At 44.5% G+C, this 27,977-nt stretch overlaps 1 protein-coding gene across 4 annotated transcripts in view; it reads right to left on the bottom strand.

The window, feature by feature from the left end:
* The window catches only part of SNTG2 (syntrophin gamma 2), a 196,142-nt gene extending 177,150 nt beyond the window's left edge, over window positions 1-18,992 (bottom strand). For all 4 annotated transcript variants that reach the window (XM_067703830.1, XM_067703829.1, XM_067703828.1 and 1 more), the window contains exon 1: window positions 18,830-18,992. In XM_067703830.1, coding sequence (XP_067559931.1) covers window positions 18,830-18,901 — 72 coding nt within the window. In that variant the 5' untranslated portion in view covers window positions 18,902-18,992. The remainder of the gene's footprint in view (window positions 1-18,829) is intronic.
* Window positions 18,993-27,977: the final 8,985 nt, after the last annotated feature.

Here is a 27,977-nt window from a genome sequence, read left to right on the forward strand (position 1 = left end):
CTTGAAAACCAGTAAGTCACTGAAAGAATCAAGAAGCAAATTAGAAAATATTTTGGCTGAATGCACACGTGTTGCATCCCCAAGGACTGCCCTTGTTGGGAGGTTCACCGTAAGTATTGATGTAGTCATGCTCACGGCTAAGAAGCGTCACGACGGGACTGGGAGGATGCACAGCTGGGTCCCAGGGACACACAGGTACGGTGCAGAGGACCCCCGCATGCTCTCACCCTCCCGAGGGGCTCACGGTATGCTCTCTTCCCCAGCAAAGGTGATGCAGCCCTCATATGACCCTTCTGCACCCAGAGCACATTAGAGGATGGAGGCCAAGGTTCCGATGGGGGCAGGTCACGTAGGCAGCCTCTGCCTGCCACACACCAAAATTCCAGATTTCCAGAGGAGAGCAAGTGCTCAACAGAAGCCGTGCTGTTTGGACAAGGAGCCCAGAAACAGTGAGTTGCCCTTATTAGCAAGAAAAGGGTAGCGACACCCTGAAACACAAGTCCCCAGGGGCCAGCAGGGGGCTGATTCTCTTGCAAGAAGACCTTTCTAGGGACCAGAAGTCTCAGACCTGCTCTCTTGACTCTTGTAAAACGTAAAAACACAAAATGTAAAAACCTGTGGGAAGCAATTAAAATAGCGGTTACTTGCAAATGTGTGGGATTAAAAGCTTATCACACAAGCCAAGAGACGCCTTCAATCAAGTCTAAGAGTCCACCTGAAGAGCCAGGAGAACATAAGCAAAGGAAGCCCAAATCACGCTCTAGGAAGAGGAGAAGAACCAAGGCAGTGAAGAGAAAAACAGACTGGAATTAAAACCGTGTCATTGGCAAGAACACTAAAATAAATAATACTGGAGTACAGATTCCAAAGGAAGAAATAATAGTATCCTTACTTGCAGACAACACGATCATCAATATAAAAAAAAATCCCACAGAATCTATGATTCTCCCACTGTTTTGGTTGGGACAGCATGTGTCTTTTCATATATTTATGACTAGTTATAATTCTTTTTGTTTAAAGGCAAGTTTAAATTCTTTGTACATTTTTTTCTCTTAGGTTTTTTTTTTTTTGCAATTTCACAAGGTCTTTTTAAATTAAAAATATAGCTCTTCAACTGTCATTTGTATTAGAAATAATTTTCTATTTCATTGTTTTGAATTTGTTTATTTTCTAATTTATCTATTTTTTCCTACAAGATTAAAAAACCTTTCTTCGTAATCTGATTTGTCTGCATTTTCCTTATGGCTTCTACATTATAAAAGCCTTTCCAAATCTTAGAACCCTCAGAGACCAAGTGTGAAGGAATATATTCCTCAAAGAATGCTCACCACCAGATTTCCAAGAAACACAAAGAGAAATTACTAAAAACACAAGAAAATAAGTAACACCCCAGGAGTTAAGCAGAATTAGCAAACTGCAGAATCAGGCAATCAAAGGTTACAGAGGTTAAAATTATTAAGTGCAGAATATAAAATGAGTACATTTATAGATTTAAACATATAAAAGAAGTTACTGTAAGTGAAACGACTGAATAAAAAATTATCAAAACCAACCAGTTTTGACGACCAGGAAAGTAAAAGTAAAGACATTACATGGAACGCAGCACAGAGAGACAGAGAAGTGGGAAAAAAAGACAGTGTGCTGGTTCAGTCCCTTCTAGAAGCAGACACCCACCCAGGGGTCCAGGCACACCTGTGAGGGGTGGGAGGAGCGAGAGCAGGCAGAGAAGGCTTGGTGTGAGGTAGGGGTCTGAGGGCTGTGAGGCGAGGGGTGAAGGAAGGAGGGTGGGTAGCACGAGCCTGGGACCCCAGCGCAGCTCTCTGAACACCCCAGACAACAGGGCACCTGAGAAAGGTGCCTGGGAGGGGATCCCGCCCCAGGACTCCTGCTGGTGGGGAGGCAGCAAGCCAGGTGCTATTGAGGGAAGACCTGAGTGCCCACCTCCATGGACAAGCAGAGAGGCCACAGACAGTGAGGATGCTTCAGGTCCCAGCACATTCAGGTGGAATTCCCCACAAAGAGAACAGGCACTGTGGGGAGGGGCAGAATTCTCAGAGAAAAGGCTTGAGGATTACTCATAACTAATGCAGCTTGAGGACTGCTCATAACTAATGCAGACACACCATGACACTAAGACTACGAAGGAAAAAAGGGCTTTGAGACACAGAGTGTAAACAGTCACCTGACCAGAGCGACAAGTCCACTGATGGCCGAGTGCTGGACAGCACCAGTGAGTCAGAGGAAATGATACCTTCGGAATACCAGTGAAAAATAAACCAGAATTCTGGAACGTTTTCAGGAAGCGAGTGTGGTAAAATGAGCGACTTTAGTCCTAAATAGACCCTCACCACTGAAACCTCTAGGGATGTCCTTCAGGACGAACAGGGATCCCAGAAGGAATGCCTGCGATCACAGAGGAACAGCACAGAGAAAACCGCAAGATGAGGGAGGAGCTTGTAGAAAAAGCAGGCCTAAGTCTGACTTTTGAAGTTAGAAAACAAGAGAGCACACATCATGTCAACAGCAGGGCATGAGTGGGTTGGAGCCGATGGGTTTCCGTCTCCCGTGGCCTTGAGGGTCTCCTTCCAGGAACCTATTCTCTCCCCTCTCGTCCACAAGGACCTGCTTCTATCGCACCTTCAGCTCTGATGAGCAGTTGCACTGGGTATAAAAGGCAGGACTAACAATGTTTCTTCTTCCATCAGCACCTTGGAAAGCACCATCCCACTGTCTTCTTCCCTCCACAGTCAGTGGTGAGATATCAGAATCAGAAAATGAACCACACAAATCCACCCTGAAAACATAATTTATTGATGCATTTCTGACAAATGAAAACCAACAGCTTGAGAACTGGCGAGCCTTGTGGGATTTAGAAATCCGGAATTTTCTCCTCATGGGATTATAAACTGTGAGTAAACTTAAGTGCTAACACAGATTCCTAAGGAACACAGTCAGCTTAGCCAGAGATAAGTGAGCCAGCAAGAAGGATCTGGATGGGCTGGTGCTGATTTCCACACACAAAAGCAGACATTCATCATTAAATCCCTTCTTATGAGAATAGCTGCAAAGCCTCTCTGCTGATACAGTAGACTATTGAGCAGAGATTCAACGATATTGACGAACGTGTCTAAAAAGTGCGAAAATTATCGTTTTTATAGTGAGAAAAATTTAAATGCAGGACAAAAAGTGCATCTAAAGGGTGGTTTTAGCTAATAGGATACATAGTGAAAAAAGGCCAGGAGAGGAGTATGAAATGCTAGCCATACACATATGTCCAGGTCACACGCTTTCTTAGGCTGTTCAATGTTTTACACACTTTCCACACCGAGGCAGGAATATTATGCTACCATTCACACAAATGCCAAAATGTGAAACAAATGTATTTAAACCAAAGGAGGTAACAGAAAGAGCCAGAATCCCCCAGGAAGGACCGGAGAGGGGGCTCAACGCAGCCTCGCCCACGTGCTGCCACGCGGGGCCTCGCGACCCTGCTGCGGATGTCCAGCTTCATCCCCCGTCACCTCAGTCCTCCCCTCCTCCCGCCAACCCAAGCACAGCCTGAGGCTTTCACAGCCAACGTGGTGACACCACCGCGCGTCCGCCCCGTGGGGGCTCTCCCGGCTGAGCCACTGTTTCTCATTTTCCTCAGGACTGGGCTTCTTATTCCAGAACCCGCTGTGCAGACTCCTCCCAAACCTGCCCCTCCTCCTTCCCACCTGTGAAAATGGAAATTACAAATCTAAAAGCTTTTTGATTCCACCTGATAAAAGTGAAAAGAACCTATAGGTCACAATGGAATTTGATAAAGCGTAGGAAGGAAATAATTTTAATGCACAAAGCACTTAGAATTTCAAAGATCTGGGCTGCTCCCCACCTACATCAGGAAGAGAACGTACAAGGCACGTCACTCTTAGACGCAGCCAGGGTTTTGTATCTTGTCCTGACAGGAAAGCTTTGCAATTTTCCTTCCACTCTTTCTTAGCTACCAGCTTTTCCCTCTTCATTCTATTAAGTAATCTGCTACTTAATATAACATACCACATTATATATGCTCATAACAAAGTAACAGTTAAATTACATTATCCAATTCAGAAATTAATTTGTAAATGTGATTAACTCTTATCTAAGCATTGCACTTCCCATTTATATCATTAGGTACTTCTTCCTATTTCATTCTGGCAGTTAGAACAAATCTATTTTATATACAGAGAAAGAGTATGTGAGTGCTCATGTCATTATTCATCTTTTATTATCTTTTGTTATTAGCAATTTCAGACTTCGATTTTAATTTCTTAAATCTTAGAGAAATACAATGGTTTTAGGTGAATATTATTCCAGAATCCTGAATGTCAATTTAGAACGTTTGACCTTATTAACTATATTAACATCAAAATATAAAATACATACATTTTACTTATATTGCATCTTAAAGTTAAAACATTTTGTAAGCTCAAATTATTTTTTTACATCTCTCTGGATTTTAAATGGACCAATTTCTTTTTAAAATGCCACTGATTTCAATCACAAGAAATTTTAGCTATAAATCCTGGTTCCCACTGTATTTCAAATCCTAAACACCAACTCAGATAAGTGGCTTTAGAGTTTTTCTCTAAAGCGATTACAGGAAATTCACAAAGCTTCAGTCAGCCCAGCTTCACTAAAATGTCACTACTTTGCAGAATTTAAAAATATGCCACATTTTACATCCAAATCTTGCATTATGTATTCACCAGTTATCACTGCAATGAGATGGAGAGTAAAAGTTAAACAACAAAAATACTTTATTTACAAATACATATTTAACATATAATAATAAAGGAAACTCTCCAAAAAATTCCATTCCAAATTTATTAAACTGATCTTATAATTTTAAACTGAAATTTGAAAATGTTTGTTTGAATTTGAATTTTTCAATACGCTGAAACAAAGATACTTAGAAATACAGTTCTGAGGGAAAAGGAAAAATATTTAAAAACTTTAGTCTTCAAGAATTAATTGAGGAGAGTGCCAGAACAGCGACTAACTGCTGAACAATCATTGACAAGAAGACAGTGGAACTCACCAAAAAAGATACCCCACGTCCAAGGACAAAGGAGAAGCTGCAAGGAGATGGTAGGAGGGGTGCAATCACGATAAAATCAAGTCCCATGACCCCTAGGTAGGTGACTCACAAACTGAAGAACACTTATACAACAGAGGTCCACCCACTGGAGTGAAGGATCTGAGCCCCACGTCAGGCTTCCCAACCTGGGGGTCTGGCAACAGGAGGAGGAATTGCCAGAGAATCCGACTTTGAAGGCTAGCGGGATTTGACTGCAGGACTTCAACAGGACTGGGGGAAACAGAGACTCCACTCTTGGCAGGCACACACAAAGTAGTGTGCGCATCGGGACCCAGGGGAAGGAGCAGTGACCCCATAGGAGACTGAACCAGACACATCTGCTAGTGTTGGAGGGTCTCCTGCAGAGGTGGGGGGTGGCTACGACTCACCGTGAGGACAAGGACACTGGCAGCAGAAGTTCTGGGAAGTACTCCTTGGTGTGAGCTCTCCCAGAGTCCGCCATTAGCCCCACCAAAGAGCCGGGTAGGCTCCAGTGCTGGGTCGCCTCAGGCCAAACAACCAACAGGGAGGAAACCCAGCCCCAACCATCAGCAGACAAGCAGATTGAAGTTTTACTGAGCTCTGCACACCAGAGCAACAGCCAGCTCTACCCTCCACCAGTCCCTCCCATCAGGAAGCTTGCACAAACCTCTTAGATAGCCTCATCCACGAGAGGGTAGACAGCAGAAGCAAGAAGAACTACAATCCTGCACCCTGTGGAACAAAAACCACATTCACAGAGAGACAGAAAAGATGAAAAGGCAGAGAGCTATGTACCAGATGAAGGAACAAGATAAAACCCCAGAAAAACAACTAAATGAAGTGGAGATAGGAAACTTTCCATAAAGAAGAATTCAGAATAATGATAGTGAAGATGATCCAGAACCTCGGAAAAAGAATGGAGGCAAAGATGGAGAAGATGCAAGAAATGTTTAACAAAGACCTAGAAGAATTAAAGAACAAACACCTAGAAGAATTAAAGAACAAACAAACAGAGATGAACAATACAGTAACTGAAATGAAAAACACACTAGAAGGAATCAATAGCAGAATAACTGAGGCAGAAGAATGGATAAGTGACCTGGAAGACAGAATGGTGGAATTCACTGCAGTGGAACAGAATAAAGGAAAGAGAAAGAAAAGAAATGAAGACAGCCTAAGAGACCTCTGGGACAACATTAAACGCAACAACGTTCTCATTATAGGGGTCCCAGAAGGAGAAAAGAGAAAGGACCCAAGATAATGTTTGAAGAGATTATAGGCAAAAACCTCCCTAACATGGGAAAGGAAATAGCCACCCAAGTCCAGGAAGCAGAGAGTCCCAGGCAGGATAAACCCAAGGAGAAACACACCAAGACACATAATTATCAAATTGACAAAAATTAAAGACAAAGAAAAATTATTAAAAGCAACAAGGGAAAAACGACAAATAACATACAAGGGAAGTCCCATAACATTAACAGCTGATTTCTCAGCAGAAACTCTACAAGCCAGAAGGAGTGGGATGATATATTTAAAGTGATGAAGGGGAATAACTTGTAACTAGGATTACTCTACCTAGCAAGGATCTCATTCAGATTTGATGGAGAAACCAAAAGCTTTACAGACAAGCAAAAGCTAAGAGAATTCAGCACCACCAAACCAGCTCTATAACAAATGCTAAAGGAACTTTCCTAAGTAGGAAACACAAGAGAAGAAAAGGACCTACAAAAACAAACCCAAAACAATTAAGAAAATGGTAATAGGAACAAACATATCGAAAACTACCTTAAATGTGAATGGATTAAATGCTCCAACCAAAAGACACAGTCTCGCTAAATGGATACAAAAACAAGACCCATGTATATGCTGTCTACAAGAGACCCACTTCAGACCTAGGGACACATACTGACTGAAAGTGAGGGGATGGAAAAAGATATTCTATGAAAATGGAAATCAAAAGAAAGCTAGAGTAGCAATACTCATATCAGATAAAATAGACTTTAAAATAAATAATGTGACAAGAGACAAAGAAGGACACTACGTAATGATCAAGGGATCAATCCAAGAAGAGGATATAAGAATTATAAACATATATGCACACAACATAGGAGCACCTCAATACATAAGGTAAATGCTAACAGCTATAAAAGAGGAAATCGACAGTAACACAATAATAGTGGGAGACTTTAACACCTCAGTTACACCAATGGACAGATCATCCAACCAGAAAATTAATAAGGAAACACAAGCTTTAAATGACACAATAGACCAGATAGATTTAATTGATATTTATAGGACATTTCATCTGAAAAGAGCCGATTACACTTTCTTCTCAAGTGCACATGGAACATTCTCCAGGATAGATCATATCTTGGGTCACAAATCTAGCCTTGGTAAATTTAAGAAAACTGAAATCATATCAAGTGTCTTTTCCAAACACAACACTATGAGATTAGAAATCAATTACAGGGAAAAAAACATAAAAAACACAAACACAGAGGCTAAACAATACATTATTAAATAACCAAGAGATCACTAAAGAAATCAAAGAGGAAATCAAAAAATACCTAGAGACAAGTGACAATGAAAACATGACTATCCAAAACCTATGGGATGCAGCAAAAGCAGTTCTAAGAGGAAAGTTTATAGCAATACAATCCTACCTCAAGAAACAAGAAAAATCTCAAATAAACAATCTAACCTTACACCTAAAGGAACTAGAGAAAGAAGAAAAAACAAAACCCAAAGTTAGTAGAAGAAAAGAAAACATAAAGATCAGAGCAGAAATAAATGAAATAGAAACAAAGAAAACAAGAACAAATATCAGTGAAACTGAAAGCTGGTTCTTTGACAAGATAAACAAAATTGATAAACCTTTAGCCAGACTTACCAAGAAAAAGATGGAGAGGACTCAAATCAATAGAAATAGAAATGAAAAAGGAGAAGCTACAACAGACACTGCAGAAATACAAAGGATCATAAGAGATTACTGCAAGCAACTCTATGCCAGTAAAATGGACAACCTGGAAGAAATGGACAAATTCTTAGAAAGGTGTAACTTTCCAAGACTGAACCAATCACAATATGAATGAACCAATATGAACAGACCAATCACAAGTAGTGAAACTGAAACTGTGATTAAAAACAAAAGTCCAGGGCTTCCCTGGTGGCGCAGTGGTTGAGAGTCTGCCTGCTGATGCAGGGGACACAGGTTTGTGCCCCGGTCTGGGAAGATCCCACATGCCACAGAGCAGCTGGGCCCGAGAGCCATGGCCACTGAGCCTGTGCATCCGGAGCCTGCGCTCCACAACAGGAGAGGCCACAACAGTGAGAGGCCCGCGTACAGGAAAAAAAAAAAAAAGTCCAGGACCAGATGTCTTCACAGGTGAATTCTATCAAACATTTAGAGAACAGCTAACACCCATCCTTCTCAAACTCTTCCAAAAAATAGCAGAGGAAGGAACACTCCCAAACTCATTCTATGAGACCACCATCACCCTAATACTAAAACCAGACAGAGATACTACAAAAAAAGAAAATTACAGACCAATATCACTGATGAATATAGATGCAAAAATCCTCAACAAAATACTAGCAAACAGAATCCAACAACACATTAAAAGGATAATACACCATGATCAAGTGGGATTTATCCCAGGGATGCAAGGATTCTTCAATATATGCATATCATTCAGTGTGATAAACCATATTAACAAATTGAAGAATAAAAACCATATGATCATCTCAATAGATGCATAAAAAACTTTTGACAGAATTCAAAACCCATTTATGATAAAAACCCTCCAGAAAGTGGGCATAGAGGTAACCTACCTCAACATAATAAAGGCCATACATGACAAACCCACAGCAAACATCATTCTCAATGGTGAAAAACTGAAACCATTTCCTCTAAGATCAGGAACAAGACAAGGATGTCCACTCTTGCCACTCCTATGCAACATAGTTTTGGAAGAAACTATGTAAATAGTGCTGTCATGTAGTGCTTCTTCTTTGGAAGAAGAAAAAGAAATAAAAGGAATACAAACTGGAAAAGAAGAAGTAAAACTCACTGTTTGCAGATGACATGATACTATACATAGAGAATCCTAAAGATGCCACCAGAAAACTACTAGAGCTAATCAATGAATTTCGTAAAGTGGCAGGATACAAAATTAATGCACAGAAATCTCTTGCATTCCTATGCAGTAACAATGAAAAATCAGAAAGAGAAATTAAGGAAATGATCCCATTCACCATTGCAACAAAAAGAATAAAATACCTAAGAATAAACCTACTTAAGGAGATAAAAGGCCTCTACTCAGAAAACTTTAAGACACTGATGAAAGAAATCAAGGATGACACAAACAGATGGAGAGACATACCATGTTCTTGGACTGGAAGAATCAATACTGTGAAAATGACTATACTACCCAAAGCAATCTACAGATTCAATGCAATCCCTATCAAATTACCAATGGCATTTTTTACAAAACTAGAACAAAAACCTTAAAATTTGTATGGAGACACAAAAGACCCCGGATAGCCAAAGTTATCTTGAGGGAAAAAAACGGAGCTGGAGGAATCAGACTCCCTGACTTCGGACTATACTACAAAGCTACAGTAATCAACACAGTATGGTACTGGCCCAAAAAAGAAATACAGATCAGTGGAACAGGATAGAAAGCCCAGAGATAAACCCACACACCTATGGTCAACTAATCTATGACAAGGGAGGCAAGGATATACAATGGAAAAAAGACAGTCTCTTCAATAAGTGGTGCTGGGAAAACTGGACAGCTACATGTAAAAGAATGAAATTAGAACACTCCCTAGCACCATACACAAAAATAAACTCAAAATGGATTAAAGACCTAAATGTAAGGCTGGACACTATAAAACTCTTAGAGGAAAACATAGGAAGAACACTCTTTGACATAAATCACAGCAAGATCTTTTTTGACCCACCTCCTAGAGAAATGAAATAGAAACAAAAATAAACAAATGGGACCTAATGAAACTTAAAAGCTTTTGCACAGCAAAGGAAACTATAAACAAGATGAAAAGACAACCCTCAGAATGGGAGAAAATATTTGCAAGTGAATCAATGGACAAAGGATTAATCTCTAAAATATATAAACAGCTCATGCAGCTCAATATTAAAATAAACAAACAACCCAATCAAAAAATGGGCAGAAGACCTAAATAGACATCTCTCCAAAGGAGACATACAGATGGCCAAGAGGCACATGAAAAGCTGCTCAACATCATTAATTATTAAAAAAATACAAATCAAAACTACAATGAGGTATCACCTCACACTGTTCAGAATGACCATCATCAAAAAATCTACAAACAGTAAATGCTGGAGAGGATGTGGAGAAAAGGGAACCCTCTTGCAGTGTTGGTGGGAATGTGAATTGGTACAGCCACTATGGAGAACAGTATGGAGGTTCCTTAAATAACTAAAAATAGAATTACCATATGACCCAGCAATCCCATTATTGGGCATATACCCAGAGAAAACCATAATTCAAAAAGACACATGCACTCCAATGTTCATTGCAGCACTATTTGTAATAGCCAGGTCATGGAAGCAACCTAAGTGTCCACTGACAGACAAATGGATAAAGAAGATGTGGTACATATATGCAATGGAATATTACTCAGCCATAAAAAGAAACGAAATTGAGTTATTTGTAGAGATGTGGATGGACCTAGAGACTGTCATACTGAGTGAAGTAAGTCAGAAAGAGAAAAACAAATATCGTATATTAACGCATATTTGTGGAATCTAGAAACATGGTACAGATGAACCGGTTTGCAAGGCAGAAATAGAGACACAAATGTAGAGGACAAACATACGAACACCAAGGGGGGAAAGCGGGGGTGGGTGGTGGTGGTCGGATGAACTGGGAGATTGAGATTGGCTTATATACACTGATATGTATAAAATAGATGACTAATAAGAGCAAATGATTTTTCCAAGTGTGCTGTAACACACACACACACGCACACACACACACGCACACATGCACACTCACGCACGTGCACACACTCGCGCACACACACACACGCACACACTGGCTCCTGTTTGTAATCAGTTATATCCCACCTGGATCTTTTGTTATTAACCCCCCCCAAAAAATAATTAATTGATAGTCATTATTCTAGAGATATGAGTATCCTCCCTAGTTTTCTCCTGACCTTACGGGTGAGTCACAGAGAAGTTGGTACCTGCCCACCGTCGCACAGTCACCTGAGAGCATCCAGGCTCCAGACTCTGGGGTCACAGAGCCAGGGTACAACCGGGCAACTGATGATCCAGGGCAGCCTCTCGAGACGCCAAGCTGAGCACTTATGATTAACACACACGATATTCTCTGAAGGTCGTGTCTCTCTCCCTCACAACGGCCATGAATATCTGCGATCACGTTTTCCGTGTGTCACGCTTTTCCTGTGCACACAGCCACAGTCGTACCCCCAGCAACAAGCAGCAGTCACCACTCGGGGCAGGGAGGAAGCACCTGTCGCCCACCACTCGTGCTCCCCTGCCCCGCCCCAAAGCCTGCGCTTCCAGAATGTACCTCCTCTAGTGGTCATGGGGGCGGGGGGGAGCTGAGGGGTGCTCACTGGCACGCACCTTGTGTCTGGACCCCTCTGCCCTGCTTTGTCCTCTCAGCTCCCTACACAGCTCCTAACAGGTGCTCAGACTTTGCTCTGTTCATGATGTACACGCATAAATGGTGTGCACGCAGGTGCAGGTATGTACACATCTGTAACCACAAAGCACTGTTCCAAATGACATTTAATTTTACCTTCATAAAGTCCTGACCCCTTCAGGAAAAGCCTCAAGCCTGTGGAAAAGGCCAGCCTGGTACCACTTCTCCTGGCTGCCCTCCCCGGCAGGAAGGCAGTGAAGCCTCTGGCGTTTCTAATGCCACAAATGCAGAAGCTGCTACTTGTCTACCTTGTCACACAAGCCATGACAGCCTGGATGTATCACCAAGATGACAGGACTGGCACTGCCTGCGCCGAGACCACACACCTTCCCCAAAGCACCGCTGCCGCCTCATGGGGTCCGAATGTCCCCAGGTTTACAGATGATGAGTAATTTTATACTCCTCGGCACATAACAAAAGCTTAAGGTAATTGTAATGTGAAGAGTCAACTACTGAAGCCATTTGGTAAAGTATAATTATCTGAAGAGAAATCATTAAGGATAATATTCAGCAGGATAGAGACGAGAAGAGAATACAGTATATTTTACCATTAACAGTTATGCTGATTTGTAAAATTGATATCAAAATGCAGCTATTATAGGGCTCCCCTGGTGTCGCAGTGGTTGAGAGTCCGCCTGCCGATGCAGGGGACACGGGTTCATGCCCTGGTCCGGGAAGATCCCACATGCCGCAGAGCGGCTGGGCCCGTGAGCCATGGCCGCTGAGCCTGCGTGTCCGGAGCCTGTGCTCCGCAATGGGAGAGGCCACAACAGTGAGAGGCCCGCATACCAAAAAAAAAAAAAAAAAAAAAAAAGCAGCTATTATAAAAATATAAAGGCACAATTTTATTCAAACCCGAAATAGCTAATCAGGGCTTCCCTGATGGTGCAGTGGTTAAGAATCCACCTGCCAATGCAGGGGACACGGGTTCGAGTCCTGGTCCAGGAAGACCCCACATGCTGCGGAGCAACTAAGCCCGTGCACCACAACTACTGAGCCTGCGCTCTAGAGCCCGCGAGCCACAACTACTGAAGCCCGCACGCCTAGAGCCCGTGCTCTGCAACAAGAGAAGTCACCGCAATGAGAAGCCCGCGCTCTGCAACAAGAGAAGCCACCGCAATGAGAAGCCCACGCACCACAATGAAAAGCAGCCCCCGTTCGCCGCAACTAGAGAAAGCCCGTGCGCAGCAACAAAGACCCAACGCAGCCAAAAATAAATAAATAAATAAATAAATTTACAAAATAGCTAATCATAAATATAAATTCTCAGTACAAGAGCCAGAAACAGAACTTCCTCCCTCTTACAGCATGACATACCATTAATTCAGATAAACACTTATGATTCAACAGTGCGTATCAGCTGTTACGTACCAGGCATGTAATTTATTCACGCAGTCTTGTGTCTCTTTCTGAAAGAAAGGGGAACTTCCCTCCTCACTCAGAAGCAGCCTCACTGGCAAAGGGGCAATCATGCCCTTTCCAAAGGCAATCGTTGACTTAGACTGGTCCATATTTACACCTGAGGGTGGGATGAGGCCCATAAAACATACGGGCACCAGATACCCAGACAAAGGTAGGTTCTGAAAGCAGGAGAGAAGGGGCGCGACTGTGACTGGGAATAAGCAGGGCTGATGGAGGCTGGGACAGAGGCCAGGGATGGGGTCAATGTCCAGGGAGAGGCCCTGAGGTGGCCTCAAGGACACGAGCACATCGGACAAAGACCTGAGCTGGGTGGGCAGTGCTGCCGTCGTCTGACACATAAACACAGAGAGAGAACGGGGTTTCAGGGTTAAGATTAGGCGGAGGATCTTGGAAGTGTTAACTGAACAGCCAAGCAGGGCTCACCGAGGCACCGCGTTGGGCATCAGTGGGTTAACCAGAGGGGGGTGAGGCCACCTGGAAACATAAAGCAAGAAAAGAACCTACAGAAGAAGGTCTGTACACCCCACTCTGAAAGGCAGAGCAGAGGACTAGGTCCCCAAAGAGCCGGAGACGGAAGGAGGAAAAGCAGAGGGTCGGGGAGGGAGGTGCGCCAGGTGAGCCGTCAGCAGCTCAAACCACTTAGAGGTGAAGCCAGAAGGGGGCAGCAGGCCTGGGGCCTGGGGACATGGTGGCCTGAGTGTCGCAGGGACAGAGGTGAAGATGGTCAGCTGGGGGCAGGGACCACAAAGGGACAGCTCCAGGGGCAACACACTCGGAGGGAAAGAGTCAGGGAGGTGGGATCAGCTCCCCTTCCACCTCTTGTACTCTGACTTAGCAAGGGAAGCTGGTCTCCCTTTAAAGACCCGACGGCCACCACACTTAGTTTCTGAAAGTTGTGTCATGCAAAACGTGTGCGAACATTGTCAAATGCAACATTTATTGTCAATAGAAAGTGTTGTAATTCCTGATAGGAATAACTGGCAGCTATGTCACACTTTATAAATACAGATTATTCTCCTAAACACTAGCTCAATGAACAAAAATGTCCTAATGTAGAATCTGGGTGCATTCATGTGGTTATATTCCTACTGATGCTAATTCATAAAACAGACAATAAAACATACACCTGCTGAGAGCATTCAGTCATTCTAGAAATGGAACTGGATTCTTACAATGATTTGTCATTCAAACTACTTCGATTAAAATATAAATAATTACAGTTACCTCTCTTTTAGTCAACGCGTAAATGCAATTACCACTCACTGCAAAGGGGAGGGGAGTCAGCCTTCAACTAAAATCAGCACGAGAAATAAAGTACTATGAATGCTAATAGCACCATGAGATTGACAATATTGAACCTTACCATTTATATGATCGTATTTATAATAGTACAATTCAGCGCCATAAGACAATGAGATTCATCCAGATTTCAAATGAATTTTGGTGCCTATCAAAACTAGAATTGGGGCTTCCCTGGTGGCGCAGTGGTTGAGAGTCCGCCTGCCGACGCAGGGGACACAGGTTCGTGCCCCGGTCCGGGAGGATCCCACATGCCGCGGAGCGGCTGGGCCCGTGAGCCATGGCCGCTGAGCCTGCGCGTCCGGAGCCTGTGCTCCGCAGCGAGAGAGGCCACAGCAGTGAGAGGCCCGCGTACCGCAAAAAAAAAAAAAAAAAAAACTAGAATTGATGCCAAATGTGAACAGTTCAGAGTCGGGTTTATTCACTCAGAATAATAAGTGTGACTATAAGTAACCTGCAGACAGTGCTGAGTGTAAAGCGCAGAGACACAGCCGCTCTGGAAACTCTCGCAGGAGAAGCAGGTCATCGCCGGCGCCAGGGCTCCACGGCAGGTCAGCGCGGTGCCCACACGTAACTGGCCTTTTCTAACTGTTTCCAACAGGGCCTGCTGAGCGGTCCGCTAAGCAAGCTAAGAGGCACATTCACTTTTCAAAAGTCCTACTTCTTTTCTTAATTAAAACATAGCTAGTTAACAATATTTATGGATGTAAAACTACAGCCTCCGTAGAAACCAGAAACTGTCTCACCAACAATTTTAATTGAGAAATCACCACAGCATAATATTCGCCACACTTTTTTAACATCCTTGAAGATGAAACACAAGAGAGGAAGGAGGTGAGGGCTGCGGGGAGGCCCGGAGGGTGGGCGTCCAGGGCCGGAGACTCTGCTGCTCAGCACAGAATGAGCGGGGACCTCAGTGGCCTGGGGGAAACTGACATCCAGTGTTCGTGGAAAACAAGCCCAAAGCTCTCCAAAGTACAATCTGAATGACAACATGCAGCAACCAGCTGATACTAAGGAAAAGCACACGCCAGTCTAAACACAAATACTTTTTTCCATGAAATTCGCATGCACTTTTCCCCTAAAAGCATTTCTTTAACCTGCCTTGGTACACTGCAAAAAATACAGGTCGATTCTAATTAGCGGGTTTCTGAGGATGTTGGAATCAGGTCTGAAGTGACTCAGAACCCAGACCACAGGCTCTTCGGGTGAGGGGGAGGCAGGGGACACAGGGTTCCCCGTCCCCGTCCCGCATGCAGCGGCCACCCATCACCCGTGTCCACGTGCCTCAGAGCGAGTGTCTGCTCGGAGAAGGGCAGCGCGGGGGCCTGGGGTACAGAGATAGACCTCACGTGCCTGACGCCACCTGCTTCCTGTGGTGGCAGGCGAGCTGCTCTCATAATTCTGCAGCTGGGGTACCCGTTTGACAAAGAGGGAACCCGGCTGTAAACTCACTGACACGAGCTCCCCTCCCTCCACCCAATGATAAAGCAGCTCAATGTCTCCGTCTGCCACTCACTCCCTTGATGGAACTCACATCAGGGCTGCCCTCTTGTCACCCTTCTTAAGTGTGTCTCCTGGGACATCTAGGGACATGGAACTAAATTAAACTTGGATCTTGGAAACCGATCCAAGATAGGAAACCTATCTCCTGGTAAAATCAGGCAATTCCCCATCTTAAAATATGAGAATCTTGCTTATGACATCATAGACATCATCAGAAATTCTACACTTGAAGTCAAAGATGAGTCAGCAAGGATGAGAGACACGTGACAAAAGCACAGAACAAACGGACATCCTTCCCCAGAGGTTACCTGTTTCCTTTAGCTCCTGCGATAACTCACATCTCTAACTAGATGACGAAGTGGTGACACTAACAGATGCACACTTTAAATGACCTGACATGCTCTCACCTTCCAGTCGCCAAGCTCACCGTGAGAACTCACATATGACTGGCTCTCCCAGGCTTCCAGCCCCTGGACTGAAGCAGTGATGTTAATTAAAAACAGAAAATTGCATTCAGCACAAACCAACAGCAGTGGTTGAACAGGAAAGCAGGACACCTTTACACACTGCACTGGCGGTTCTCCACCAGGGGTTTAACCACAGGGACACAGGAGACTCAGGGACACAGGTATATGAACTGGCTCAACTTAGGGAATACAAGTAACAGGGAACAGCCACCTAAAACGAAAGAGAAAAGGAGTTCCAATCCTGAGCAAGAGACATTCAAATGTGGCCAAATTCTCATGATTCAAACCAGCAGTCATAAAGAACATGGTTCCAGCCATGACTGTGAGCTATGAACCTTCCTGTTTTAAAAGACACATGTGTAGACAGAACAGTTAACAGGGGGCAAGAATCTGAGCCCTGCTGTAGGCTGTAGCACGCAGCATCTGAGCACACCTGATTACTTAGGACACCGGAGGGACCATTCCTGCTACTACGGGATCCATGTTACTATTCCGACACTTGTCCTTTGGTGCTGACAGAACTTCCTGGCTGGAACACAATCATGGCTGGAACCTTGGCTGGAAAATGGCCCTAAACATCTTTGCACTGTGGACCTCTGATGGCCATAAATTTTTCACTTGAATCCTTGGAATCTAGACAACCATGCAGATTTGCTGCTTTTCTTATCAGTAACTATCCATAACATTGAGTTTACATAGTTATTCAATCACTTCAGTTAAGAACTTAGTGCTTCTAATTAGAAAAATGATGACACACAAGAAAGTCGTTTCAAACCCAGTATGAGGCACATAGGATGCATCTTATAATCAAGGTTCTTATTACAAATAAGCACTAATTACAGCCTCAGCAAAAGGGGCATGGAGCCCCTCTCTGAGCCCTCAATTTAATGTCTTAATGTAGTCAACATTTAGCACCCTGGAGAGTACTTATTTGAGAACCTGCAGTTGATATATTTTTTAAAAACTTAAATTATTGCCAATAACTCGTCCACTGGGTCAGTTATGCAGTATGATCAATCCACTTGGTTCTTCCACTATAATTACAGTGGTTATAAACAGGACGGCTGCAAGAACACCTCAAGCAGACGGGCAGCTCCTAACCAGAGAGGGCATGGCTGCAACACTCCAGGCAGTGACAGAACTCCCAGCCTCTCTTTCTTAAGCAGTTTACTTCCAATTACTCCAAGCACATCTTCCCGGTTTAATTTCCACCTGCAGTAGCTGGAAAACTACTCTGTGGCAAAGTACTTTGCACAATCAGCACAGAACTTTACATGAAATTTAATTTCAAGATTTTGTGGAAACACCCCAAAATTGTACAACTTGAAGGAAGATGCAACTGTCTCTACATAAGCTTTTTTTTTTTTTTAAGAAAATCATACAGTCATTAGTACTACTGCCCTGGTTTAGAAGCATCCTGACACACAAGAATTTATAAAAGCCTTCAACCCACAGTCTCCGAAACATTTCTCGGTTATCCTGAAAAGGATTGCTAGACACACTCCGGTTTTCACTGTCGCTCCCGGGCTTAGGGAGTCTGTGAGGACAAACCCGAAGGGAGGCGGTTCCAGCCAGATTAGTCAATCAGTCGGGGAGCCTCGGCTGCGGTTCCTAAACTGTTTCCAGAACACTCGGTTATGCTGGGGGTGGCGACGCGAAGGCTTCCAAGAACTTTTCGTTTTTGACTGAGCCACATTTCTGTTTTCCCCCAACAGTTAAGTTATTTAAAAGTAAGAGGGTGGAGGGGAGTCGTCTGGGGCAGGGATAAGAAGCGATGTCACACAGACACGCACGCACGAATCGGTATCACGAAGTGGGCGTCCAGAGCTGAGCTGTCCCCTAAGTAGCGGGGCGCTCGGCCGGGGGGGACCCCAGCACCGGGCAGAGGCCCCCCAAGACGGAGCTGAGCTCAGGAGGCCGTCCGCCGCGGCCCCTGAGGCCAGGAGCCGCTCGCAGGGAGACATGAGGGGCGAACCCCGAACCCCCAACACTGGAGAACCTGGTTCCCACGGGCCACGGAGCCGCTGCACCTTCACGACAGGGAAAGGCAGACCCTACAAGTTTCCGTCTGGGATGCTGGGCCGGGAGGACGGAGGGTCAGGGGGTCTGCGCCCGCCCGCCCGCACGAGCCGCCCCGGGAGATGGGGATGGAGACGCAAGAGGGAAGGGGGCGCCGGGTGAGGAGGGGGCGGAGGATGAGGAGGGCGCGCGGAGGAGAGACAGGGGCGCTGGGAAGGGGAGGGCCTGGAGGGAGAAAGGGGTGCAGAGGAGAAGGGGGCGCAGGGAGAGGAGGGGCGCGCGCAGAAAAGACGGCCGGGAGGGCCGGCACTCACCCTCGCGGGCACTAGCAGGCGGCCGGAGCGCCCGCGGGGGGCAGCCGGGGGGAAGGGTCCCTCGGCGCTCATCGCCGCCCACTCGGCGGGACCAGCGCTCCGGGCCGCGCGAGCTCAGCGCCGAGGCCCCGCGCGAGCCTCCTAGGGCCCCGCGGGCGCCACGTCCGCGCCCCTCTGCGCTCCGGCGCCGCTCGGGCTCGGCTCTGGCTCCGCGGGCAGCGGCGGGAGGAGCTGAGCGCCGCCCACCGCCCGTGAGTGCCGCCCACCGCCCTGAGCACCGCCCACCGCCCTGAGCACCGCCCTCCGCCCTGAGCACCGCCCACCGCCCGTGACCACCGCCCACCGCCCGTGAGCGCCGCCCACCGCCCTGAGCACCGCCCACCGCCCGTGACCACCGCCCACCGCCCGTGAGCGCCGCCCACCGCCCGTGACCACCGCCCACCGCCCTGAGCACCGCCCACGCGACCCGCCGGGAGAAGAGGGGAGCGCGGCTGCCGGGGGGCGGGGACGTGTCCCGGGTTGCGGCGCTCCGGGGGAGAGCAGGAGAGGTGACAGCCTCTGGGGGCTGCCGCTCCACCGGGCCGGGGTCGAGCGCTCCTCCCGCTCGGCGGCCCCTCCCCGCCCCTGCTCCCCGGTGGATCTGACCTGGGGCGTCCCCCCGTCCGCAGTCGGGTGCCTCCGGGCCTTCCCCGCCCTCGGATGGTCGCAGGGCAGCTGCCTGCCGGGTCCCTGGGGACCCCTCCGCCGGGGTCTCCCCTTCACGTGGAGCTGGTGCTGGACCCTGGGGACTGTCCAGAAAAGGAAAGGACGCCTCTCGCGCCCGCGAGCCCCACCCGCGCCCCGGGCTGGCGGCTCGGCGGCGCCCGTGTCCTCCCTGCGGACCCGGGGACGCCCTGGGGCGCGGGGCTGCGCGCACCTCCCGGCAGTGGGGCAGCAGCCGGTCGGCGATTCCCTTGCTCTCTCAGGACAGTATCGGGCTGCGTAGACCCAAGTCATCCTCGTTCAAGCGTAAACGAAAGTTTGGCATAAATCTCAGGAAAACACCCCCACCCCCCAAGCTACCAACCTTTACAAAGGGCGTGGGTTTTCCTCCCTTTCCAAATCCCGCGTCTCCCGGTCGCGCAAACTCTCAGGGGCGCAGACGCGCGCGGCCTTTCATCTGCGGAAGCCCGTTGGCTGTCCTCTGAGGCGGGAAAGCGCGAAAGCCGAGGTGTCGGGACCGGCGTGACCCCGTCTCTGCGAGTGGAACGCCTGACGCATGGCGGACAAGTGGCGGTGGAACAGACACGAGAGACGCTGCTCTTTCTGACGGCAACCTGGTTTTTTCGAGCTTTATCGGGAAATAATGGATGGATAACAGTGTGTAAATTTAAGGTGTACAAAGTGTTGACTTGATACACTTATACCGCCGTGTGATTACCACCCTCGGTTAGCTGACCTTCACCAGGTCACATAATTACCATTTCTTTTCAGAAGTGGGAAATACAGTCTTGATAACTATAATCACCATGCCATACATTAGACCCCCAGAATGTATACATCTTATAACTGAACAGTTTGTACCCTCTGATCAACGTCTTTGCAGCCCCCAGCTCCCCAGCCCCTGGTACCCACCCATCTACTCTGTTTCTCTGCGTTGGCCTTTCTTAGATTCCATATTTAAGTGAGATCATACAGCATGTGTCTTACTCTGACTTAACGGAATGCCCTCAAAGTCCATCCATGTGGTTGCAAAATATCAAGATTTCCTCTTTCTGATGGCTGAATAATATTCATTATATGTACATATAATATACATACATATACACATAGGCACATATATATCACATATACACATATATATCTGATAGATATCACAATACATATACATACACACAGGCACACACACCCCACATCTTCTTTATCGTTCATCCGTTGCTGGATACTTGGGTTGTTTCCATGTCTTGGCTATTGTGAATAATGTTGCAGTAAACATGGGAGTTCATAAATCTTTTCGATATCCTGTTTTCCTTTGGTTATACGCCCAGAAGTGGGATTGCTGGGTATAATAATAATTTTATTTATTTTTCGAGGTACTTCCATACTGCTTTCTCCATCTTCCTATGAGCAGAAAACTAGTGTGTGTTTTTGTTTTTTTAATTTATTTTTTTTTAACTGAGGGTTTTTTTTTAATTTATTTTATTTATTTATCTTTGGCTGCGTCAGGTCTTCATTGCTGTGTGCGGGCTTTCTCTAGCTGCGGCGAACAGGGCTACTCTTCATTGTGGTGCGCGGGCTTCTCATTGTGGTGGCCTCTCTTGTTGTGGAGCATGGGTTCTGGGTGTGCGGGCTTCAGTAGTTACAGGACCTGGGCTCAGTAGTTGTGGTTCGTGGGCTCTAGAGCGCAGGCTCAGTAGTTGTGGTGCACGGGCTTATTTGCTCTGTGGCATGTGGAATCTTCCCGGACCAGGGCTCCAACCCGTGTCTCCTGCATTGGCAGGTGGATTCTTAACCACTGTGCCACCAGGGAAGCTCCTTGTGTGTGTTTTTAAAACCATATTTGCTACAAAAGAAGTGTGTTTGCATACGCCATAATTTCTCTATGTTGTCTAAACTAGAAATTCACTAAAGAGTAAAACAACTAATTATTTAAGAAAAAGAGAATCACATGATCATTACCATATTTCTATTTTTAAACCTGATATTAATATGAATTACAACTAAAACTCACAAGAACTACATTGTAGAGCAGGTATCACTTTTTCCCAGTCTTCAGATAATAAATTTTACGGCTAAATTAATATTGTTTTGGAAATTTGTTAATATTTGTGTGCTAAGGAGTTGAAGTGAGTACTATTTTTGAGACTTTTTTGGAAAAAATGACATTTCACATTAAAAAGGATGGTGTGATATAATCGACACTAATATGCTACTCAAAGAACAGGAAGGGAAGGAGGGAGGGAGGAAGGGAGGGAGGAGAAGAAGGAGAAAGGAGAGAAAGATTCCACAGCAGTGGAGGGGATTCCTGTAGGAAACCTCTCCCAGGGGAGCCATGGCTGTTGGGGGCCCTTGAGAATCAGCAGATCCTCGGAGGACTCAGAAACTGACCAGGGCTAGCACCAGGGTCCTGGGGCCTGTGCAACTGCAGGATAACGCAAGGGCTTTTAAGTCATGGTCCAAGAGTGGGTTTTAGGCAGGTGATCAGTGAATGCCTCTAACTGTATGTAAATATTTATATCTTTTACCGCTTTTAATAGTCAATATTTTTTCAATCATTCACACATTCAACAACGATTGATTGCTGATGGATGTCTAGATGGCTTAGTAGATATTGGGGGTGTGATGAATGTAAGACCACCAGGTCCTCATGGAGCTCAGTCTAGTGGCTCACGGACATAAAGTTACTGCCTCCCTTATTTGATGGCTTACAGACATTTTATTACCCATGTAATAAAAATGTCCTTCCCAAATCATGTTCTTAGCATACGTGTTAAATATCTTTGAGAATGAATGAGTGAACTCAAAACTGATTATGTCACCGTATCCTTACCTGAGTAAGAATATTTGGAGAAGATATTAAATATATCCAGTAGGCATTGTAATATTCAAATATGTACCTGAATTTTTAGAATGGTCTCCGAATAGAAATAAACCATGAACACATTTAGTTTTGACTCATAACCAAGTCCCAAATCTTATTTTCAGAGTTATATAAGTGTACAGAGGCTCTGAGGAGAGAATTCGTTTCTGAACACAAAGATACTTTGATTCTCATAGGCTTAAGAGAAATGAATAGAAATTTGAGCAACATGATATGATTCTCCTCAACTTTTGCTGTGACAAAACAATTATGAGGCTAATTTCTCATTTAATACTTTCTTTTTCTTAATAAGTACATGAGAAATGTACAAAGTGTATGAATTTTGAAAAGTTTGAATTTCTGATTTATGTACTTTTTCTTGCAGAAAATTGCTTGCAATCTACAGGTGTTTTTCTTTATAAGAAAGTGCTTCAGTAAAACACCCACCTACAACCAAGAATATGGGATTCTTTTGTTTCGTAATTTAATAAGATAATCATTCATTTACCTCCTTCCTTATTTATTCAAAAATCTGCACTGGACTTGTGTTATGTATCAGGCTTGTGCTACACGGGACAAACACGATTGTAACAGAGACCACGTGCTCTGGTCCAGTGTGCAGAATACAACACCGGAAGCGTAAGCAGAAACAGCGGGAGCCAAGGGGTTTGGCATTAGTTGGCAAGTGAGTACGGGATGCCCGAGCTTCTGTCCAGTCTCCTCAGTCTCCCCTCCCTCAACGCCATGGTCCTCACCGCCCACATCTGCCCTACCAGCCCCAGGAACCAACCACCTGCAGTCCCACTGTCAGTACCCCTCCCTCCAGCTCATTTCCTCTGCATGTCCCCTGTGTCTCACTCTACACCACTGTCATCAGTCTCTTACAAACATTCCTAATTTCCCCCAGTTTTTCTCGCTGTCATACTTGCCTCACGAAACCACAAACCTGGTTAAGCCCAACTATCCACCTGTCCCTTACCTTTCCCCAAACACCTGAACCCCGTGAGGGAAAACCACAGAGCCCTAACAACTGGTCTGTTTCCCTCCAGGACCACATCTCAAGCAGGCGCCCAGTCACTCCTGTGGTTCAGCCACCCCTCCCTGTGAGTTTGACTTCCAGGCTCTAAAACAACTTCCCTCCTTCCTCCCTCCCATATTCTCTCTCTCTCTCTCTCTCTCTCTCTCTCTCTCTCTCTCTCTCCCCCTTTCCCTCCACCTCCATTCACTCCGCTGCAGATAGTCTCTCTAATTCAAAGAGAAACTAGAAACAATTAGATAGGAGCTACCTCATGTGTCTCCCACCCTATAATCAAATCCACCCACCTTCTGTTCCCTCCACAGACACTTTCTGCTGCCCTTCTCAGGGGACCTGCCCTGCCTTATGGAAGGTAGTCCGCCGCACCCCAATTGCTAAGGAACCTGTCACTTTCGCCTTTTCCTGCAGTACCCCTTCCTCCCCTCCCATACCCCCTCCCTCATCCTCCGGATGAATTGCCCATTTTCATCTCCCTCCCAAACCAGATTCTCAAAGAGCTTTAACTCCCCACCTCAGGCTCTCCTCCATCCTCTCCAGCTGGCTTATCCACCTGCCACCAGGAGTCAGCCTCCTTCAGGGCTCCAGCGACAGCCCCCCTCCACCCAGACATTCAGGTCAGCACAACAAGGTCCCCCACGGATCTGATCAAATTTGAGTGAATATCAACCTGAATAATCAATTAATGAAAAATGACGAAGTCTTTGTAGTTACTTGAAGGCCCAGTTACAAGTTGATCCTCAGAAAATGAAAACCAGAGTTCTTTTTCCTGGAAAGGGGCCAACAGTCAGGATTAACCTGGACAAAGGGAATCACACACTTTCAGTTCCATTGCTCCCAGGCCAGGTCCGTGGTGTTTCCCTGCTCATCTTTAGAGAAGAAGGCCTGGTCTCTGGGCCTTCAGAAGGCACAGTGACAGAAGAGGTAGCGTCCATATCTGCGCACAGGACAGCTCTGTGGGCAGCCGTGCACTTACCCAATCATTCCAATAACTTTCAGTGCTGGTATCATAGTCCCAATCTGAGGGAAAAAAACAGGGCTTGAGAGGTTGATATGTAAGCTTTTGACTCAGTAATACCACATGTAAGAATTTATCATAGTACATGATAAAAGTAACTGTGCACACACACATGTAGACACAGGACTGCTCATTACAGCCTTACTAAGACAAAAATATCAGAACACCATCTTTATACATAAAAAGGGATTCATTAAATAAAATGTCATCCGTACACATTTTTTATGAAGCTGTTACCAAGAATGAGGTATATTTACATTTATGTCTAGTAGACAAAGTCTACAATATGTTAAGAGAAAACGAAGTTATAAAATGTATATATTGAATAATACACTTTATGAAAAAACGTAGTACCATTTATGTAATAGAGAACGCATATAAGTAAGGTGTGCTCTGGGGCAGGCTCGGGAGAACCCCAAGTCCTCCGGGTGCGGAGAGGCGTGTTGGCGACCTGGCCACAGACAGGGTACCAGCATCTGAGAAGGTGGTGTGTGTACGCGCGTTAGCATCTGTACTTCCATAGACGTGAGGATGGTGGCTGCCGTGGAAATATATGTGATTATGAAGAATACTTTTATTTCATTCTTCATAAAATTTGTAGTTTTCACTTTTCAAAGAGAAAAGCTAGTACCTGTATATCGATACAGTTCTATATGCTATCAGTGCCATATAGCTTTATATGTAGTATACATATGGTAAATACTACATGATAAACACTATGCAGAAATAAGTTTTTTCCTTTGGAAAAAATACATGTGAATTTATATTCAAGTGAACTCTACAGCAAGTTTCCAAACATGATTTAGTATGCATACTGTTTCATCGGAGACTATTACTTACAATTCCTTATGAAATTTTATGTAAAATACAGACTTTTATTTCAAGTCATTCATTTTCTTTGACTTTCATTGACTTTCATCAGTATTTTGTAAGTCTCTCTCTACACACACACACACACACACACATATATAATATGGGGAAAATGGCAAGTATTTAACACATCATGAATGTTTTTGCACAGAGAGTGAATATCAATTGGGACTTTCTCCAAAAACAAAGATTTTGGAGCATGTCGGGAAACTCTGAACTCTCTCATCCATGGTGAGTGGCTACAAGATATTGACAAGCTTTGATTCCCCTGTGAACCTCCGGAGGTTAATTTACCCATAGATCCACCCAACTGAATAAATACTCTTGAAACTATTTATACAAATCACCACCACAGAAGTAACTCCCACCTCAGAAGTGGCCCAGCCGTGATGCTTATTCCCCACCTGGTCCCGGAGCTGGTCCCTCACTTTCCACTTCCCTGGTGAGGTGACCTGGGAAGAAGGATGCAGGTAAGTTGCAGAGGTCACCTGGTCTGGGGGCAGGGAGGGAGTCACACCCAGTAGTCACGTTTGGAGCCCCGGCTCTGAAACCCCTCAATATTGACCCTGGAGGACACACATTTTTAAACACGAGATTGTGAGGTTTAAAAGAGACAATTCCCTCTCTCTTTTAAAAATGACAGTGAGAGTAGATTTATTTTTATTTTAAAAGTCCTTTTGATAAAAATAAAATAACATTTTTACAAAATGTATGCCAAATATACCAAATGCAGATACTCAGTTGTTCTGCTCTCCCATTAAATTTTTTTAACATATTTTTTTCGTTTTTTGTTTGAAATATAGTTGACATACGATATTATAGTAGTTTCAGATGCACAACAAAGAGATTTGACATTTATTTACATTACGAACTGGTCACCACAATGTTTAGTAACCATACATCACCTTATAAAGTTATTATAATTGACTATATTCCCTGTTCTGTGTATTACATCCCCATGACTTATTTATTTTATAACTGGAAGTTTATCCTTCTTAATTCCTTTCACCTACTTCACTCATTCCCCCACCCCACCCCCTCTGACAACCATCTGTTTGTTCTCTGTGTCTATGAGTCTTTTCTCATTTTGTATTGTTTGTTCATTTGTTTTGCTTTGGGCTTTTCTTTTAGATTCCACATATAAATGAGAACACAACATATCTGTCTTTCTCTGTCTGACTTATTTCCCTAAGCATAATACTCTTTATATCCATCCATCCTGTCACAGATGGTGAGATTTCATTCTTCATTCTTTTTTATGGCTGAGTAATATTCCATTATTAATAGTCTGGCATATATAAATATATATATATATTTCACATCTTCTTTATCCATTCTTCTGTTGATGGGCACTTAGGTTGCTTCCATATCTTGCCTATTGTAAATAATGCTGTAATGAACACTGGGGTGTGGATATCTCTTAAATTAGAGTTTTCATTTTCTTCAGGTAAATGCCCAGAAGTGGAATTGCTGGATCCTATAGTGCTTCTATTTTTAATTTTTTGAGGAGCCTCCATACTGTTTTCAACAGTGGCTGCACCATTTACATGCTCACTGACAACACACACACGTTTCCTTTTCTCCACATTCAATCCTGAGAGATTTACCAGCCTTTATTTACTGACACGTACATCACTATTTCTTTATTATTTTATTTCTACAATTATAATTTTCCTCTAACCTACGTATAGTTCTGTTTCCGTGGGATTTCTAAAAGGACGGGAAATGTGGGAATGATCAACCTGTCATATTCTAGCATTGTTTTTATTGCTTAGGATTTAGGTTGACAGGATTGAGCTGGTAATAGACAACTCCTCTTAAATAATCGACATTGGTTTGTTGAGGGACTTTCTTTATATCACAGTAATTCCTCTTCTTTTATCTCCATGCCCATCCCCTATCTTACGTGCATATTTATTTATATATGTATTTCTTTGGAAATATGTAGTGGGGTGTGTGTGTGTGTGTGTGTGTGTGTGTGGCATTTTGCTATAGAAATCATTCTATTTCTAACATTCTCCACCTTACTATGTTTTTAGAACTATTTTTTTAAACCTAGTAAAATTTTATTTTATTTTTCATTGGAGTATAGTTGCTTTACAATGTTGTGTTAGTTTCTGCTGTACAGCACAGTGAATCAGCTATATGTATATCCCCTCCTTTTTGGATTTCTTTCCCAGTTAGTTCACTGCAGAGCACTGAGTAGAGTTCCCTGTGCTATACAGTAGGTCCTCATTAGTTATCTATTTTATACATAGTATAAATAGTGTATATATGTCAATCCCAGACTCCCAGTTCATCCCACCCCCCTTCCCCCCTTTGTATCCATGCATTTGTTCTCTACGTCTGTGTCTATTTCTGCTTTGCAAATAAGTTCATCTATACCATTTTCTAGATTCCACATATATGCAATAATGTACGATATTTGTTTTTCTCTTTCTGATTTACTTCACTCTGTATGGCAGTCTCTAGGTCCATCCACGTCTCTGCAATGGCACAATTTCATTCCTTTTTATGGCTGAGTAATATTCTGTTATATATATGTACCACATCTTCTTTATCCATTCGTCTGTCGATGGACATTTAGGTCGTTTCCATGACCTGGCTATTGTAAATAGTGCAGCAATGAACATTGGGGTGCATGTGTCTTTTTGAATTATGGTTTCCT

Source organism: Pseudorca crassidens, chromosome 14 (genome assembly GCF_039906515.1).
Source record: "Pseudorca crassidens isolate mPseCra1 chromosome 14, mPseCra1.hap1, whole genome shotgun sequence".
NCBI lineage: Eukaryota > Metazoa > Chordata > Mammalia > Artiodactyla > Delphinidae > Pseudorca > Pseudorca crassidens.